Source organism: Miniopterus natalensis, chromosome 14 (genome assembly GCF_054644295.1).
Source record: "Miniopterus natalensis isolate mMinNat1 chromosome 14, mMinNat1.hap1, whole genome shotgun sequence".
NCBI classification, from domain to species: domain Eukaryota; kingdom Metazoa; phylum Chordata; class Mammalia; order Chiroptera; family Miniopteridae; genus Miniopterus; species Miniopterus natalensis.
In genome coordinates, this window is record NC_142094.1 from 54,419,885 (window position 1) to 54,439,499 (window position 19,615).

At 54.5% G+C, this 19,615-nt stretch overlaps 1 protein-coding gene across 1 annotated transcript; it reads right to left on the bottom strand.

Moving 5' to 3' along the window:
- Positions 1-2,079: 2,079 nt before the first annotated feature.
- LRRC27 (leucine rich repeat containing 27) lies at positions 2,080-17,077 on the bottom strand. The gene is made up of 10 exons (XM_016204120.2): positions 16,836-17,077; positions 16,004-16,134; positions 12,662-12,720; positions 11,889-12,041; positions 10,170-10,542; positions 9,058-9,213; positions 6,137-6,233; positions 4,625-4,743; positions 3,628-3,757; positions 2,080-2,447 (listed from the first exon to the last, which is right to left on the bottom strand). The coding sequence occupies exons 1-10, from the start codon at positions 17,025-17,027 to the stop codon at positions 2,319-2,321; spliced, it is 1,539 nt and encodes a 512-aa protein (XP_016059606.2). The 5' UTR covers positions 17,028-17,077; the 3' UTR covers positions 2,080-2,318.
- Positions 17,078-19,615: the final 2,538 nt, after the last annotated feature.

A 19,615-nucleotide genomic window follows, 5' to 3' on the forward strand; every position in this document is an offset into this window, starting at 1 on the left:
GCCACAGGTGTGAGGGTCAGGATGGGCCCTATTGCTTGGACCCAGGCCACCTCACAGGCGGTCTCATGCTGGGCATTTGCTGGGAGAGAACAAGATGAGGCCCTTGAGAACTGTGGCCTGGTTAGCACCCATTAACACGTGCTAGCACCATCCTAGGTCCAGGGCAGAGTGGGGTGCATGAACCAATCAGGCTTCCCCCCCAGGCATCACCGTCATAACCACCACCATCACCACTACCACCACCACCACCACTACCATCACAGTTCTCCCCTGTAGCTGGACCAGCAGTAGGATCCTCAAGCCCTGGGCCATGGTCGGGGCTGGGCTGGAGCAGCAAACATGTACTACATCCCTGTGCAGCACCCACCCCCACTGGTATTTCACCGGGGCCAGTGGAGTTGCTCAAGGGCCCTGGTAGGTGGCTGGTGCCTCCTAGAAAGTTGCCCCACGCACCCCATAACCGGTGCCTTGTTACATCCCCTGTGAGTGGGGGCAGCACTTGTCAGTGGTCCCGAATTCCCGTCAGGCCCAGATCCGAGAGCCCTGTGTTTGCAGCATCTGAGCAAGAGCATTTTTAGGGTGGGGCACTCTTTTCCCAAATAATTACTTTAGCTTCAAAACAGTTCATAAGAAGCCCTTATTCTGAGCAGCTGGCTGTTTCTTCCTTACATCTGTTCTCCATGACAAAGAACACAAGTGAGAGCACCCTAAGTGGTGTGTCACTGAGAAATCCTGGGGGCAGAGTGTATTTGTGACGTTTCCTCCAAAGGCTCCCAGGCACCTGTCCAGGCCCTCGTTTGACCTGGTTTGCAGTCGGCCACTGATGTCCTAATGTGGGCGAGAGGAGAAATCTCCCCACATTGATTCAAACTCCTTGGCCAGAAACTCAGCTGTTTTGTGAGAGTCGGAGAACCCACAGAGCCTGGGCATGTGGGCCAGGACGCCTCCCCAGTCCTGCGTGGCTATGGCAGCGGTGGTGTGCCCCAGGCGCCACCTGCAGGGCAACGTGGGTCACAGTGCTGAGGCAGAGGGAAGGGTGCTGGGCTCATTCATGGCTTAAGCCTGAGGAACCTCTGGAAGCTCACATTCTGCACTTTGAGCCCTGAGCTCCCTGCAGAGGGACCATGAGGAGAGGCATGTGGGGGAGCCCTCAGGCCCCTAAGTGGCTTGTCACATAGCATTAGGTAACTGGGGGGGGGGTGAGAACACTGTAAAGGCCTAGGGAAGGACATGAAAGGAGGGGGTTGGGGAAGCGGGGAGGAGAGCTGACATTGACAATACCTGCCTGATTGGGAGAGAAGGTAAAAGGATTGTCACTAATAGAATAAAAAATACACACCACTTGAGGTTAACAAGGAAAAAAATGGAATCACTGCAACTGGGACAAACCAGCAAAAGTAACAAATATGATACTGGCGGGAGTAAAACCAAACATACTTGCCGTCCTGCGGGATGCTACCACTGGACATTTCTCTCAGCTTTTCCTTTTTAACCATGTGACAGTGACTTTGACCCGTACCCCGTTTCTAAGATTCTTGGAGCAAAGGGATTTCTAAAAAGAGTGACATGACTGGAGTTGGACCCCTGGGCAGGCTGAGCAGGGAACCCCCATAGCAGCTGGAAAACACCCAACCCAGAGAGCACAGGGCTGATGAAGGCCCCAGAGCTGGAGCAAAGGGAGTGGCCAGTGCTGAGCTAGGGTCCTGGCTTCCCTTCCCAAGAGCAAGACACTGGGTCAGACGGAACTGATTAGCCTGTGTGAGAGAGCGCTGAGTTCAGGGCTGATCTGGATTGGGGGGGGGGGGTGTCTGGGCAGCCTTCAGGGGCAGGGGTGTGCCCCAGCTGGATTTCACTGTCTCGTGTGCAGGCTGTGGGGTCTGCCACCAGGAAGGGTGAACGTCAAAGGAGACACCGCTGGCCGGAGGAGGGAGAGCTCACCCAGAGCCCCTCGTGGCGGTGGACTTCTGACCTGGCAGGAATGGGGTGAGCTGGTCTCCCCTGCATGGAAATAACTGAGTCGAGGAAGCTACAGTTATACTTGCGACCATGGCTAGAAATGAAAGTGGTGTGGCTGGTTTCCAGTATTCTCTTCCTTTTAATGCAGCTGAAACCTTTCACGGCCTCAGAAAAGGCAGCTCAGATAAAAACAACAGGCTGTGTGCGCAGTGAGCCACTGGGAGAATGTGGACCCTGAGACCCCAGCACACCCGAGATGGCACCCGAGGAAGACAACCAAGTGCCGAGCCGACTTCTCGGCTGGAGATGTTTGTCAGAGCACGCGGAGCTCTCTCATAGTATTTGCAATCATTCTCAGATGCTTAATATTTCGTGTTTGAAAACATATTCTGAGGATGCAATGCTGGCAGGCACAGTGGATGGTCCCCAGGGAAGGCAGGGTACCCATGGCTCTTGCTCAGTTTCATGACTTCATCCTGCAGCTTTCTGGCCTTGAGGGAGGAAAGAAAAGGGCAAAGTTAGCCTGGCGGGCAGGGGTCATCCTGTCTCTATTCAGATACACTGTCCCCTGGAGGGCCCCAGAGCCACGTCCCCAGAGGCCTACTCATTGCTTGACCTTCCCCAAGGTGACCTCCCCCCAGGGTCCACCCAGGTGTCCTTCACATAGCTGTATGAATAACTGCTAGTCAAGGAAGGGATAAGGGAGAAACCATGCTCCTGCTCATGTCACCATAGCTGGCACCACCCCAACTGCAATCCCACCTGAGACTCACTCCTGCCCTGGGAGGTGGGGCCGAGACTGCCACCTCATCCCACAGACACAGAAACAGGACCCAGGCTGCCTAAGGTGGAGGGAATCCCCGAGCCTGGAAGCAGGTGTGGGCTCTGCTCCAAATGCCCTGTCCCCGGCCCATCTGTTAGGCCAGATGGAGGTGACATGGAGAATGAGGCAGGTGGCCCTTGGGTGGCAAGTGGCCAGCATCAAGGAGCAGGCTCTTTCCTGCCTCTGCCTGGAAAAGCTGGCCACTGGTACTGTGTCTACAGTGCCAGGACCTTCCTGTCACAAGGAGGGCCTGTCCTCACTGCCCTCACCTCCACCCTCAGCTCCGTCTCCTGGGGCATAACCTGGGCTCCACCTGCAGCCCAGGCCCGTCCCTGGGAGCAGACCCATCACAGCCGGTAAACTGACACTTGGGGTTTACATCCTCAAGAGCCGCAAACATTATTTGCTGCTTATCCCCTGGTTACATTTTCTTTCCTAAAATGATTGTGTTCTTTGTGGAATTAAAAACATTCACTTTACTTTCTACATACCTGTCGCCGAGACCCTACACAGACACTGGGAGCGTCAGCCTGTGGCCCAGCAGCAGCCCGCATGGCCCCGCCAAGCTCCCTGGCACAAGCCCTCAGGTGACGACCCCCAGGCACACCCCTGTCCCGCTCCGCTGATGAACTGGAAGCTGCTGCAGAGGCCACCAGGCGGGACAACGCAGCTGAGGGCTTCCACGTGGCAAAAACATTTTCTTACCCTTAGACCAAGTGATTCTGGAAGGCACACGAATGCCTCCCATCCCACAACGTTAGCGAATTCGTGCTCTGAAAAGGCATAGCAAGTTCCCTTCCATTTTTAACAAAACAATTTATTTTTAAATGAAGCGGACAAATACTTACAATCTTCAGATCCTCTGTCGCCTTCCTTATCTCCTCGAAAGGCGCGGTCCCTCGAAATGCTTTCCTCGGTTCGTGCATTTGTCGGATGTGCTCTCTCAGCCTTCCCTCTAACTCCCCCTCGTGGACGGCACTGCAGAGACCCAGGGCCACGCTCAGGCTGCTCTTAGCAATGCCTCCTCCGATAGAGGAGAAGGAACCTTTTTTCCCTCCAGGCCAAATCATAGTTCTTGGGCTTGTACACCATCATGATGCGTGGCGACGATGAGGCCACCAGAGGCCACTCGCCCCTCTGTCCAGGAGCCAGCTCACAGACAGGCCTGGGCGACTCTCCCAACCCTTCCGCTTAGTTAAAAGCTGCTGGAATACACACTGTCTTTTAAAAACTTCAAATTAATTAAGATATGACACATTTAGGACACTGCACAATGTGCCACATGATGAAGAGTGTGTCTGTTTTCATGTCAAAAACACAGTTTTAGTAAATCCTCAATCAGAGGAACACTGAATTAAATGAGAATTTTAAATATATTCGCTCTGTTAGCATCAGGGCTTTGGGTTCATATCCTTTGATTTACACATACTGACATGCAGAGTGGCAGAAAGAGGCCTGAGACTCTCGCGGGAGTCACCGGCCACCATGGGGAGGGCGCAGTCCCACCTCGGCGTGCTGGGGCTAAGAAGGCATGCCAGCAAAGAGACAGCGGGGGAAACCAAAGAAACCTGGGGCCCCTGCTCCATGGAACACAGCTGCTGTTCCATGTGGGGAAGGGTCCCTAGGGGTTGCGTGGACATTGGGGGTGAGGGATGACAAGTACGGCGGATACAGCAGCTCCTGAGGGTGGGGACCCATCCTTCAGGCTATTGTTCTACCTGAACCCCAACATGTCTGGACCTCTGCTCATTAGATGCTGGTGGGAACCAAGGCCTCTGAACCAGGGCGGGGTGGGAAGGATAAGGGAGCTGAGCCCTGGAAGCATCAACACCCCCCAGAACCAACCTCAGCTCATTTCTTGCTTGCAGTGACTTCTCTTTGCTTTGTCCCCTTTTTCCAGGTGGATTCACTGGCGTTTTCTCACTGTCTATCAGATCTGTGGCAAAGGGAATCTTGGATGTCACCTAGGAAAACGTTAACAAGATGTTCTCAGCAATCCACAAAGACACCGCTGTGAGCACAGACAACTGTCCATGAGGAGACTGATAAACGGCTGTCAGAGAACAGCAGTCCCTACACTGGTCACCCACCCAGCCTTGGCCTCAGCTGTCGGCCTCAGGCTGGACATCCTGTCGCCTGGGGTGAAGGGCCAGGTACAGAGCAGGGACCAGGCTCAGAAGGCTCCCGCAGCGACCTGGTGACACCCACTGGAAATTTTCTCAGCACAACACACAGAAAACACACGTTCTGCAATAGGTCCAAGTCTTTCATGCAGACATGACCATGTTTTTAAATCTCTAAGTTTCAAGCTAAAATATAAATGACAAATAGTCAGAAAGCCTCTGTTATCACTGTCTGGTTGGAGCTCCCTTGCCCTCGCCCTGCCAGACACCTGCCCATCCTGTGCTGCCACATCAGGAGCTTCCTGAACCGCCCCTCGGGACGTGGCCCTGGGCCATAGCAGGGGTGTGCAGAGAATGTGCTGGATTTGGTTTTTCTTTCATTAACAGTGCCGTCCTGCCATCCACTCCCTACTGGAGCACGTCTGTGGTGGTGTAGGTGTAGGTGTAAGTACTCGGGGAGCAGGGAGGGACATGTGGGGGCTCACACTGTCCCTGCAGTTTTCCTGTTGCTCAAAGTTAGTTCAAGATGAACTTAAAATAGAAACAGAGCCCTGCCAGTCAGAGAGGCCACCTGGCTGTGAGGTGGACAGCAGCTCAGGGCGCCTTCCCCCAGACTGGGGGGGCACAGAGGCAACCCTGGCCCTGTGGGGTCCCACACAGGGGACATTCCTTAATGAAAGAACTGAAGGAACATCATGACTAAGTTCAAAAGCTCACACGCCTCACTGCTCGCAGGAGATAAGAAAGCCGGCACATCCAGGCCTGCAGTCGCCCTGTCCTTGTCTGGGCTCAGACCCTCACAAGGTTTGGGAAAGAAAAGGGAAGACGGGTGCTGGGTGCCACGCATGACATGGGAGCCGGCGGCCCCAGCCTTGGGAACTGAGGGCATGGGGCTCCTGAACCACCACTTCTTGGCTTCCAAGGTGACTGACCTCCCCGAAGCTGAGAGGACCAAGGACAAAGAGACCGAGCCAGATGCCTGTGGACACACTCAACTCCTGACAGTTCAGAGCACAGACCACCAGGTTCACTGAGCCCAGCCCCATCTCCCTACTCTGGGGCCTGAGGGCCTCCGGGTTCCCCTGTGAAAGGGGGACCTTGGCAGCATCCGCTGCATCGCAGGCCTGAACAGGATGTGTGCGAGCACAGAGCACTCAACCGTGCGAGCTGCTGGCAGTGCCCTATGGCTGTCACGTTGTCACTGCAGCCCCACCTCCCGCCCAGCACTGCATACCAGTGTCCGTTTTGGAGGCAGGAGTTTGCCGAGTTCCTCCTTCCTCCTCTTCATCGTCTGGGCTTGCTCTCGCCACTCCTGCAGAACTCTTCTATCTCTGGAGAAAAGACACAGTCATATCAGTCATGGTTAAAAGCAGTTGCAAAACTTAAAGGATTTCTGCTGTCAGTTTTAAAGCTTCACATAAAAGCCCTTTACTTCTGGTCCATCCGACGTCCAGAGGGCAGACACTAGCCTGACATGCACAGCATTTGGGGCGGCTTCTGAAATGCACCCTAAGGAGAGCTGGGCACATCCAATCTGTCCCAAGCACAAGCCAGGCCCTCCCCGAACCCCTGCCAGGTGAGACATCAGATGGCCAGGCCAGGGCTGTGGCCACGAGCCCCGGCATCCAAGGCCTTCAGGCACTCACCAGTCACCATAAGATTTGAAAGAGCCACTGAAAAGTCAACTTCCTCTTAGACACTTGAGTTTCACTGTATAGAGTGAGCACGTGTCTTTCCTCAGTCCCCTCACCTGTGACATGGCCATGCCCTCAGCATGCTTTGGCAGGATGGGCTCCATGTTGGCATGGTGTCACCCACTGCACCGTGATCTCCCCGCAGTCATACCCAAGGTGAGTCACTGCCCACAGCTTAGAGACAGCTTATGGCTTTGGAGATGGGATGGGGTCAATGGGACACCTCGCCTGGCCCAGGTCTCCATCTGCCTGTGTGAACTATTTCCTGGGTCTTTCATAGCTTCTGGTAGTCGGCACACCTCACCACCCACCCCCAAATCTCGCCCCTTGTCTCCCCTCTCAGCAGATGGCCCCCGGCCTCTCCCACCTGCCTGTGTCATGGGCTCTTCCATCCTCAGGGCCTTCCTGGGCTCTGCCCAGCTGCCCCTGTGAGGGCCCGCACCTGTGCTTGGTGCTCCCTGGGATCAGGTGCTGGTGGGACCTGACTACACCCTTCCCAGGCTCCCGTGAGGCACGGGGCTGGGCTGTCAGCTGTGCTTTGCTGTCAGAGCCTGGTGAGGGCCAGGCACTCCCCGCACCTTGCAGAGGCCTCCCCGCCTAGGCTGCTTTCTGTCCCTGCCCCTGATGGCTCTCCTGCCCCGAGCTGAGCTACACTCCCTGGTCCTCCACTCAGCAGTCCCGCCTAGAGCTGTGACTTTGTGACCTCAGGTGCCGCCTTCCCAGACGAGGCAATCCGTCCTCACGTCCATACTTCTCCGAAACGGGATGGAAGGGATGCCTTCTTGAGACTCACGGGGTAAAATTCTTAGGAGCCACGTGCGCAGACAACCAGGTCCACCAGGAGTCTAAGCCACAGAACAGGCCTCCCACACTGGCACCACTGTGGTCACAGAATGTCACCAGGGCCCAAGGCAGAGAAACCAAGAAGAGAGTTTGCACTTGCCCTTGGTGCTTGAGATCTTACTTCCACAGAGTGTGCCGTGTCCTGGGCACGCCGAGCCCACCTGTGATGGCCTGGCTACCCCAAGTGCCCGCACCCACCATACCACCTCCCCACCCTGTGCATCGCCATCAAGTCTGGCCAAGAAGGGGGAAGGTGGCTGGGGGGGGACTCACATGAAAACAAGGGCAGAAGTGCCTCTCTAAGGAGTCCAGAGGCAGGTGCCTGAGGCTGGTTTTAGGAACTGAAATCAGGGAAAAGGCAGAAGCAAGGCATGAGGGGTGGGGCCTGGCTAGACCCAGAGAAGGGAGGTGCAGGGGGGGCCAACACAGTGTGGGGGGCAGGCACCCTTGGTGGTCAGGGGTGGTTGGGGGCACCTCTGGCTCAGACAGACTGCCTCGCCCTACAGAGCTGCCCTGCCAAGCCGCCTGTGCTTGGTCCACACCTGGGCCCCAAGGTGGAGCGGCAGGTGGCTTCCAACCCCTGCAGCCTGGACTCCAGCTAAGGGACACTTTGGGGGGATTTCGTGGGGGTGACTGTGGACAGCTATGGCTAAAGACCAGCATAACCCCAGGAGCAGCCCAGACCACGCCCCAGAGTCTGAGCCTTGCTGTCCTGGGCTGCATCCCTGCCATCAGGGTGACAGCCCAGGGGCAGGGACATGGTGTGCCATGACCAGTTCTGAGGGCCAGACATCCCCCACCCTTTCACTGAAGGAAAAGAAACCGACCAGAAAGTAGGTCTGGTGGCAGGAGGACAGCCGTGCGCCATCAGAACTGGGTTCGTGACAGTCTGCATCCATCAGGGCCCGAGAGAAGACACACTCACGGGTGGTTCAGCAGGGTTTATTCACAACGGGCTACTCACCGGGGAGGGGCAGAGGGCCCCGGGGCAGTGCGGGAGACAGCGGGGCGGGAGACAGCGGGGCTGTAGCCACCCCGGAGTGGCTGCCCGGAGGAACCCAGGAATGAGAAGCGTGGAGTTGGCCACTGTGAGGGACCTGGCCAGGCCCAGGTGGCACTCATGGGGCGGGGCGGGGGGAATGAAGGTGCTGTCCTCCTGCTCCCCCTTCTCTCCGACCTCCTGCTGGGACCCCCCACAGGCCAAACCCAACCAGGAGGTGAGGGGTCCCCGGGCACTGTGGACGAGGCCCATGCCAGCCGGCCTCCCAGGGCCCAAAGCACCAGGAAGACGGGCGATCAGCAGAGCTGGAGGACAGAGGACATGGCGAGCTCAGGGTGACCGCAGCAACAGCAGCCCCAGTGAGGCAGGGGTGGGAGTGAAGGGACAAGCATGTTACTTTAAAATAACGTTCTTTAGAAAAGGCCTGGCAGCCAGGCCGCTGAAAGGAGGGGCGGATTACGGGAGAGTAAGGCCGAGGAAAGGACAGGAAGCAGGAGCAGGGGGCCGCCCTCCCCAGACCGCCCCCCGCAGGGAAGCAGCGCAGAGAACACAGGCCGCTTACGGGAAGGCGGCCCGCGGCCGGCGCTGGGCCTGTGGGCCCCGGAGCCCGAGCCTCACCTCCTGCGCTGCTCCGTCAGCTCCTGCTTCTCCCGCAGCTCCCTGAGGGCCACGGTGCGCCTCTCCCCCAGCAGCCCTGCTCCCTGCGTCGCCGTCGCCGCTGGGTGCGCCGACGCCAGGCCAGGCAGGGAGCCCTTGAAGGAGGGTGTCTTCTTTCTGGAATTATACAAGGTTTTCAGCTGAATGTCTAACAAAACCCTGCGTTGAGCACACACCTGGAAGACACATGTTAGAAAACACGCAGTCTGAGAGCAGGGCTTCTGGGCCACTGCACGCTGGGCCGGCTGACAGGGCCACCGACGGCACGGCCCTCCACTCCCACCCCCAAGCCGTCAGGTAACCCCAGGGCTGTGGGCTCTGATAGGCTTCCCGAGTGGCCTGGGTGATAAACGGAAGGAGGAGGCTTCTAAATAGCTTAGAACAGTCTTGCCTTTGAGTGGGTGACACAGGACTGAGACTGTCACAAGGCTGAGTCTAGCCAGGCTACTGCAGAAATCTAGCTGAATTAGGTGCTTCCAGCACCTCCACAGTTACGATCAGTTAGTAACACTTTAACATTTTTTATTTTGAAAATTTTCAAGCCTACAGAACAAGTGAAAGAAAAGTGCAATGAACACGGGACACCTTTCCTGGAGATTGAAGGTTTCCAGTGTTTTCATTACTCAACCCCAGCCTTCTCACACACCACACACAGACACCACACACACACCATGCACACGCATCACACACACCACGCACACACAACACATCACACACATCATGTGCACACATCACACACACCACACACATCACACATATGCACACTCAACATATGTACATGACATACAGACGTGCCACACATGCCGCACAACAGCACACACTACAATACACTATACACAGACCATACGCTTATACACACACACTCAGACCCACAGGATTTGGGCTTTTCTCTCACGTAGCCACCTCCTTGGAGCCGTGCTAGGGTGACTTTAACCTGAAGCCAGGCTGGGACCACTGCATAACCAGTGACCGGCAATGTGGACACACATCTCCCTGATGTTTTAAAAGACAGTTGCAAAGTAGTTTTCAACTTTGCAAAGACCAGATGACGCCCCTTGGCTTCGGAATCGTACCTGCGGATGCGTGTGGGGCTGGGGCGCGCCTCGCCCCGGGTGCGCAGCATGGCCCGGAGGTTTGGGGGCAGCTCCGCCGCCAGGAGCTGGTTCTCCAGAACGTCCGCCTGCTCCTTCTCCACGATCTCCTGCCGCAGCCTCCAGAAGCGCCTGATCTCCTCCTCGCTCGGCCACTCTTCCCAGGAATCGGCCACCCGCCTCAGCTCACTCAGGTCCAGTTTCTCAACAGGTGGGAACGGGTCCCCCATTTCTCTGAACCTGGTCTCCTTGGGCCCCTGAGAATTCGTGATTTCTCTCTTGGATGCACATTCTCCAGGTAGGTCCAGCAGGGGATGCGGCAGCTGACTGAGGTTCATTTTAGTGGGTGAAATCCCTAGTAAAATAAAATCCCGATTCAGTTGGCTCCGCTGCAGCCCCGGCCCCAAGACTCAAGCAGACCTAGGCCACTCCCTCCGACCAGGCTCTCACAGTCCATGTAAACTCATGTAAGTAAAGATACTTTTCTGCTTCCTACCCGCATCTTTTGGTTATCTTTATTTTTAATCAACATTTAGCCCACATGCCTGCTGTTTTCATCTGGCAATACTTTCATTGACTTTCAGAAATTTTTATCTCCAGCTCTAGGTAAGTTATTTCAGCGCAAATTGGCCTGAAATGGATTCATCCACTGTCTTAACCAGGTCCCGCATTAGGCGTTGGAGCCACAGTGTCCCAGAGACGGGGGTCGCCTGGCCCATGAGACCTCGTTACAGCGGGACCGACACCCTAACGGGCTCTGGCCACACATCCTTCCCAGGCATGTAGCCTCACCCACCCTGTGTGTCCGTAGATGCATTTACACAGCTTTGACCACTGTAAGCTACTTGTAAGATGTGAATTCATTTTCAGCCTTTCAAGCCTAATCTATTTATGTATTTTCTGCCTTTTTTCTTGTCAATCGTCTGTCTATTGTATTAAACAGGTACAGACTTCAATGTAAAAAACAAAAACCTCAACGGGGTTGAAAGGTATTAAGAACGACAATGACTCTAAATGTTTATTACTTATTAAAACATTAAATTCTACAAAATAGTTTTCAATATCAGCGGTTTGCAATTTTTTTTTTTAAGAAAAAGCCTTTCTCTAAACACAATGTCCAGGAGGAGAGCTCAGAATATGAAATGGGTAAAGGCTTTGATGTCAAATGCTGTCATTACTGTGTGTGCCCTGCATGACCCCATGGCCTGGGTCTCCTGTGGGACCCCAAGGGTGGCTGAGTGAGACACACCGGTGCCACACAGGACACAACACAAGCGTGCACCAGATAGCACACTCCCAATGCTACATGCTCCCAACAGCTACATGCTCAGGATTGGTGTTTTTAAAGAAAAATAGTTTACATAACCAAGCAATTCTTGAAATAGCTACCTGATGATGCTTGGGGGTGAGGACTGTTTTGTTAAATTCATCCCTGTGAACTTTTACCCCAACCCCTCCAACAGCCTCCATCATGGGCACTGAGGATGCAAACCCGTGAGCATGGAGCCAGGGAAAGACACAGTTCCACTGGTCAGTGAGGAGACCTGAGTGTGAACCAGGTGCTGTGAGAGTCCAGCGGGGACATGTGAGGCTCCTATATTCCTCAGGACGTGATTCAAGAGAAGAGGAGCCTGGGCCCTGATTTTAAAAAGCATTCATTTCCGTTTTAATGCAGCTTTTCATAATAATTGTCCTACAAACCTTGAGAAGCTGGGTCTTGGGGGGAGGAGAGCTGGGATGCACAGGCTCGCAGGAAGGTCAGGATGGAGGCTGGGCCTTCCTGCACCACTAGCTGAGGTGGGAACTGCAGAGGGCAGTCTCTCAGGTTCAGAGCTCTCAGCGTAGTCACGTTCCCTGACAAAGAGGAAGAACCATCAGCATTTCACACACTCTCCTGTGCAACGAAAACAGGAGATGGCAGTAACTCTTTGCGCATTGGGGGGGGAAATCCTATTGAGAATTCTGGGTAAAATGATACGACAGATGTCTGAGATTTGCTTTTAAAAAACCCCATAAAACTCTACAGGGAAGACAGGTTCCATAGATTAAGACCAGTCTGGTTACAAAATTAAATAAAGTAAAATAAACAAACAGAAGCAGCAACAACAGTCTTCTGGTATAAATCACCATACAAAGCTGCTATATTATCCAAAATGCCTGTTTTCAGCAACAACAACAAAAAATAAAGCATGCAAAGAAAAGTAAAATGTGACTTATACTCAGGAAACAAGAAGCCAATAGAAACTGTCTTTGAGAAGGCCCACATGTTGGATTTAGCAGACAAAAAATTCAAAGCAGTTGTTATAAACATGTTCAAAGAAATGAAATAAAACCATACTTAAATAAAGAAAAATATAGTAAAATGACTCAACAAATATGGAATGTCAATAAAACAGAAGTTATTAAAAAACCAAATAGCAACCTCACAAGCCCGCTTTTTAAATCACCCTTTATTTTATTATTTTAACCCTTACCCAGCTCCACAGGTAACATTTTGATAGGATTTCTTTCTAAAAGCAAAGTTTTCAAATACCTTTAAAACAAAACAAAATATATATCATTTAAAACATAGAAAATCAAATAACGATCCCTAAACTAAACCACATTTCATTTGTCTTCTCTTTAAGGGGACAATACTACAGACAGTGACCACATGCACGGTCAACTGTCTCGGCATCTGGGCCAAGCTCTCGCCCAGCACTGCTGACATCCGGGCCAGGCACTTCTTGACTGGGAGACTGTCCTGTGCCTGCGGGGTGGTTATAGCAGCATCCAGGCCTGTCCCCACAAGGTGCCAGTACCCCAGCCCCCCGTCAGCTGTGACAATCACAGAAAGGGCAGACATTGCCAAGTGAGCGTGGAAGGGGGCAAACTCTTCCAGCTGAGAACCAGTCCCCAGGCTGCTGGTGCCCAGTGACGGGCTCCCCACACATGGGGTTCCTGCGGTGTGTGGTGAGGGGTCCCAGCGCTTCCAGGTGCTCTGCAAGAAGGTTTTCTGCACCCAAGGACGTCAGGGAGACTTGCCCTGCACGTTGTGTCACCCTAAGAGATGGTAATTCACGTACTCGGGGCTCGAGGGAGTCCCAAAACACGGAAACCTGGTTTCGGGGTGTTTCTCCCCGTATTTGACATCTATTAACATTACTTGTAAAATTTAGCACAAAAGAGATCACAGACATAGGGTACTTAAAGGCACGGAATAGCAATGTATTGGTTCAATGCTGATGGAGAAATCACCAGTTCATTCCAAACCCCAGCCACAGCTCTGCCTCTGCCTCCCGATTTTCACTTGAAATAAGACTGTGCCACATATTAACGGCACTTTCCCTTTGCCTTTCCCTTCTCAGGGGTCACCAGCTGAAATCTGGTGTAAAAGGACAGGAAATACCGTCGCTGATCAGTATCTTCAGCCCAGGGGCCTGATGATTTCCTTTCTATTTACTCTCCTGGAAATGCTTTACTTCTGCTGATGTGAAACAGCCACTGGGGAGCATCTGTGCTTCCTGAGGCTCCTCAACAGAACTGCGGGCGGCAAAGGGCCCCACCTGGCAGCACCCAGAACGTTGTTGCTGCTGGCTGGTTTGGGGGCTGGAGCGTGGTAACCAACTATTGACCTGAAAGGGTATCAGGGCTTTTTCCGCCTTATATAATAACACATTAAAATATTCTGTGCACACTTTAAATGACAACCATCGCTAATCCATTATTTCATCTCACAGACTTTCCCCTGACATAGCCATCCACAGACTGAATGGAGCCACCTGCCGAAGGGGCACATGGCCGACGTCCACTTCTAATCTCCTGCCCTGCCGGCAAGCTCACGCCTCCGACACAGAGAGGGAACACCCACTCCAGATTGTTTTCATTAGGCTTTGTGGCAAGTTGAAGGCTTTTAATAAGTCCATAATCACCTAAAATTTATAATTAATGTGTTTCAGGTCTTCAGCAGTCTGCTCCAATTTTAATGATGTAGCGGGTTATGAATCACATGCAAAATTACATCTTAAACAACATCAAGCAGCTGGCTTTTGCTGACAAAATCAAAGAGTCCAAAATTTGAGATCTGTGTACTTATTTTAGAAGAAAAATTGTGTTTAGGGGAATACACTTTATTTTTACCTTTTGAGTAGGAATTGCTCTCCAGAACTGTGCTAATGCTAAGGACCAAAAGCACTAAATTATCCTAAACACAGAAGATGACCTTGTGAAGAACAAGGCCTCCCCGGGCCGCCCTGAACCACGAGGGAGCTCCAAGGACTCGGGAGGTCACTTGGATCGGCTGTGAGGAAAAAGGAGCAGCAGCCCAGAGAACACTCAGCCACTTGTCACACAACCAGCTGTAGACCTGGCTCTGCAGGTGCGTCTGCCCTGGTTGGAGCCAAGGACACAGCTCTATGCGACCAGGGACACGGCTCTCAGCAGGTGATCTGCTCCACAGACCCCACCGTCCCCCAGGGCTCCAGGGAGAGGGCTCCTAGCTCTGCCTCCATCCTGCTGGAGATGCCAGCTCATCATTAAACATTCACTGCTTCCTCAAAGAGCAGGAGATGGCACCAAGGATCAGAGACATTTTCCCTTACTGTTACATGTGACAGAATACTCACTCCTTAAAAACTGCTTTTAAAAATGGTGAGCTATACTCAGGTAAGTGAAGGGCCTGCTGCAGACCTGTGCTCCGCTGTTTCACAGTGGCCTCCTGGCTTCTGCGCACAGTTACTCGTGTCAGAACTGGGGGTCACCCTAGCACACCCCTCTTCCTTCCACACCCATATCCAACCTGAACCCCGGCTCCCGAGTCCGGCTGCAGCTCTGCAGTGTCCAGCCTCGCCTAGCAGCACCCCTCTCATGGACTGCAGCAGTGGCCCCCTAAGTGGCCTCACTGATGCCGCTCTTGCCCCTCCGTATAGTGATCTGAAAGCCAAGTCAAATTCTACCCGAATCCACTCAAACCCTCTTTCAAAATGAAATACAAAACAGCAACTTTGGCCTACGACCTTGGCCGACTCTCTTTAAACGTGTCTTTTACCACTTGTCCCGTCCTCTGTTGCACCACCACACTGGCCTTCCTTGGTCCCTCACATCTCCAGCACATGCCTACCCCAGGGCCTTTGCATGTGCTTTCCTTGCCCGGATGCACTGACACAGAAGGAGAGCCTGAAATGTTTCTTGGAAGGTTTTGAAGGTTAAGAAATACCGGCAGGAAGACTGTGTACAGAAGGTGGAGGGGCCAGGAGGGGACGGGATCTCATGGTGAGCATGGCTCCGGGAGGCAATGAGGATGCCAGCTGATGGCCAGCTGCTGGGGAGGGCCCAGGTGACAAGCGGAGAGGGAGGAGTGGCATTTGTCCTGGAAGTGGGGGTGCTGGGAATCCCTGGAGTCAGCGCAGTAGGGGTGCGGCAGGAGGGCACACATTCAGTTCTCCAAATAGGAAGAAGTTCTTGTTCCTAAGGACAAGGCACTGGCACACAGGGCCCACAGGAGCCCAGGGTTTTCTGTATTTCGGACCCTTCAGGCAGCTTCACACAACAAATCAGACACAGAACCAGACGCTGCAAAACCCACACGGCCAGTCCAGCAAAGGTACTATGACCACTGGCGCCCTCTGTGCTAGCAAGTGTCCTGCGTTTCGAAGATAGTTACATGCATTTGTACACTCAGCATCGCACCTCTTAGCCTGACTCAAAAACACCATTAAACGATTCTATTCTGAAGTCAGAATTCAACCAGGAGAAGGAGCCGACAGACAGCAACAGAGCAGGCACTCGGACATTTTAAAGGGATGGAGGCTTTAAGTCTGACCCTGAGCGCAACTTGCCTGTGAGAGCCAATCCCAGGAGGAAGCTCCTGGATCCTGTTGTGCCGCAGGTCCAGCCATGTGAGGTTCGGCAGCAGCTGGAAGAAGTCTCCTGGGATTGTGCAGAGGGCATTTCTCTGAAGGTGCAATTGCTGCCGGGGAAAGAAAAGATCGCGTTTTGTCAACCAACTGAGTTTTAAAACATGACACATCCTAAAAGCATTTCCAAAAGAGCTACTAGCCACTGTGATCACATGTATCAAGTTAGAAGAAAAACCACAATATTTTACCTTAAGTAGTTTAATCAGTAGACACGAGACTAACCGTGAGAATCGCCAGGCCCCGGGCACCAGAGTTGGAGCTGAGGGCGTGTTCCGACCTGAAGACGCCGCTTCACATGCCACCGTGAGCACGTGCCACTTCTACAACACCCCTAACTCCACACTCACTCCCAAGAGTGGACATCACACCTCTCCCTCCTGGGCCCCATGGGAACTCCGCCCAGTGAAGGCACGGCCACGGCCACGGCCACGGCCACGGCCACGGCCACGTCTGGTCCCAGGGACACATCCAAAGGAAATAACTAACGGACACACACCCTGAGCTGTCTGCTGCGTGTCACCTGTGATCAGCAGCCACACTAGAACAATCCCTACAAGGTATTCCCATTGGCTGGTCCCCGGGCCTGAATTTCTTGTTTGTCGTGAGCAGCACAAAAAGCCCTGAGTTAACCCTCCTCTGTCTTCTAGAATTTCTCTCCTGAAAAGAAGCCGACAGGTAGAAGCTCGGCGGTGAGCTGTTCATTTATGTCTACACAGTGCATTTGTAAAACCCCGAGACACGCCCCACTTACTTTAAGGGTGGGAATTTTAAGGAAGTCTCCTAAATGGTGAAGACCCCTTTGACTCAAGTCTAGGACTGGCGAGGAAGAAAAGATGACCCCAGCAACACTCTTGTGAACGTCTCTGGAGGGGGAGCCAGGCGGGCTCCCAGCCTGAGCCGCACCCCTGTCGGGGTCAGCGGTCCCAGGGCCGGTCCCCTCCATCGGTCAGCTGGGAGGAAGCAGTCCTCCAGGGCCACCGCTCATGCCCCTGGGTCTGGAGTCACCTGGAGACAGGCAGGGACACAACCACAGTCAGGAACAGGGCCACGCTGGCAGGCCGGGCGGGTGGGCGCCTCTGCCATGGTCTCACCTGCAAAACCCTCGTTTTAAATAAACAATATCGTAAATTTGACTTTTAAATTTGTGAAATAAATGAATAAATAAATAATTCCTGGGATACAAGAAGGTTCAGGTAAGAATGTTGTGCTCCCCACTCCGTGGCGCGGAGTTTTGAGAGGCAATTTTCACTCCAAACGCAAAAATAGGGAGGAAAACCTGAAGCTTCCAAGTCCGCAAACGACACCCTCCTGCCATAAAACGGGGAGTTAAGGGACCGCCTGAAGGTCAAGCTGCCCAGGAGTGGGGGCGGCGCGCGGCGAGCTCGGGGGGGCCGGGCTCTCCCTGCTCAGTGCTTTTCCGAGTCTCCCACGAGCTGTGGGGGAGGGGCCCCCAGCCTCCCGCGGACCGTCCAGCTGGGAAAATGTCTGAAAACCAGAGCGAAGCGCCGGGACATAAAATGAGCGGGCGGGCTCCGCGGGGTCGCCAGGCTGCTGCAGGAGCCCAGCGCGCCCTGCCTCCGTTTCCCCATCGCGGCCCCACGGCCCGCGCGGGGCGCGCAGCCTGCACAGGGCGCTGCCTTCCGTCCGCTGCCCGCCCGCTCTGCCCGCGAGCTCCGCGCTCCCTGCGCCCCCCGCCGCCCCTGCGCCGCCCTCCCCGTGTCACCTGCCGCGCTCCCCCCACTAACACACCGGGGCGCCGCGAGCGCCGGGAGGTGCAGCCCAACAATGCGGGCGGCCGAGCCCACGCGGTCGCCATGGAGACGCCTGCCCTACGGGGGCCCGCAGGCGCCACGCCGCGCCGACGGTGGGTGCGCGCGCGCGGGGGCGGGGGCCGCGGCGGCGCTCAGTCGGGTCCCGGCGCCCGCCCGCCGCCCGCGACGGCCTCGGCCAGGCTGTGGGCGACCCCGAGAGAGCGGTTGCTGGGCGTTCCTGACGCGGGGGACGAGTGTGCCGAAGCCCGGGGAGTCACGGCGCACGAGGGGATGTCCGCGGGGTGGCGCGAGCGAGCTGGGCCTGAGGACATGGGGCCCCTGAGGACAGCCGCCCAAACGCTCGGGAAAGGTCGCTTTTCAGGACGGCTGCCCCGGTGGCTAGAACTCGAAAGCCCGCCCGTGTTTAACTTGGTGCCTCAGTGGCAGAACTGGGTCCTCCAGGGTCACAGGGTGCGGGCCCAGCGGCAGCGGGCACAGGCACCTCGCCTGCAGCTCTCCCCGCGTGGGCGCAGGGCGTGGTAGGCAGGGGAAGTTGGAGGTAAACTGGGGACGGGTGACCTGCTGCAGGCTGGACGCCCTGAGCTCCAGCCGGAACCCCAGGGCGCATCGGCCAAGTGGGTGTCCTGCAGAAGTGGCACCAGTCCTCACTGAGCCACGCAGGCCTCTCTCAGGGGTTGGAGAGGCGGAAAGCTGCCCTCCTTCCTCCCGCCAGTGAGGACAGTGAGCCCCAGCCACACCTGGGCCCCTGCCCTGCCCTTCCAGGTGTAAAAATATTAGGGCTGCTGCCTCACTTCTGCCCCTCACCCCCCAACCTCACTCAAAATGCCTCCTGTGGCTCAGTTAGGAGACCTGTGGGAAAGGCGTGTTCCCCAAATCACAGGCCACAGTCACGTTTCAATAATTTCTGGTAAGCAGAGCACATTCTCTCATTGAGGAGAAAGCAGCAGTGACAGATGAAGCAGCTTTTTAAGAAACCTCAACTACAAAGACAGAAAATATCTAATACACAACAGGAAAGTCAAATATATTAAATGCTTTCATGTTCAGCATCAAACTAAAAGCTTTCAGAACACAAACGCTTGCTTGAACAGATTGGCCTGTAAGATCATTATTTTTCAGGGCATCTGTCTAATTTTCATCATCTTGAAGTTCGCAAGTAACAGGGTAAAAACAATGTATCTTAACACTAGTGTATCTGTTTCCAGTTGCTGTTGTAACAAATCGCTTACAACGATCACATTTATCACCTCACAGTTGGGGAGGCCAGACATCTGACCTGGTCTCCCTGAGGGTGGGTGCTGGTGAGGTGGGTAACTGCTTATAGGTGTCACATTTGCACACTCAGGACGTTTACGTGCCACCAATTGTTACAAAGCAAAGGAAGAGTTAGTCCAGTGAGGGGGCGGCACCAGGCATGTGTCGCCCATCTACTGGGGTGGGGGGGGCTCCTAACACCTGCTCCTGCCATGCCTGGGCCTGGGTGAGTTGTTTACGGGACGTGAACAGTGTCATTCCCAAGCTTATGGCAGTGAGCTCAGCGGTGACTTGCCTCACAGGCCTGCTTCACTCCTCTGTGATGTGGGGCGTCATGAAAAGGCTGTTGGTGCATGGCCGTGAGCTCTGAGTAACACCATGAGATGCAGGGCACAGTGCCAGACAGGCCGGCCAACGGCCAGGGCTCATCTCGATTATGCCAGGAGGTGGGGTCGTCGCCCTGATCTTACAGGGGAGACAGAGGAGCAGGGAGGTCGCAGCAGCC

Coding starts and splice junctions, on each gene's coding strand:
- LRRC27 (XM_016204120.2), bottom strand. CDS start 17,027: ATGGAGGGGACCGGCCCTGGGACCGCTGACCCCGACAGGGGTGCGGCT. Junction 6,234..9,057: donor CTGACGGAGCAGCGCAGGAG/GTGAGGCTCGGG, acceptor TCTTTTCTCCAG/AGATAGAAGAGTTCTGCAGG. Junction 3,758..4,624: donor CAAGCAAGAAATGAGCTGAG/GTTGGTTCTGGG, acceptor GGGTCTCTGCAG/TGCCGTCCACGAGGGGGAGT.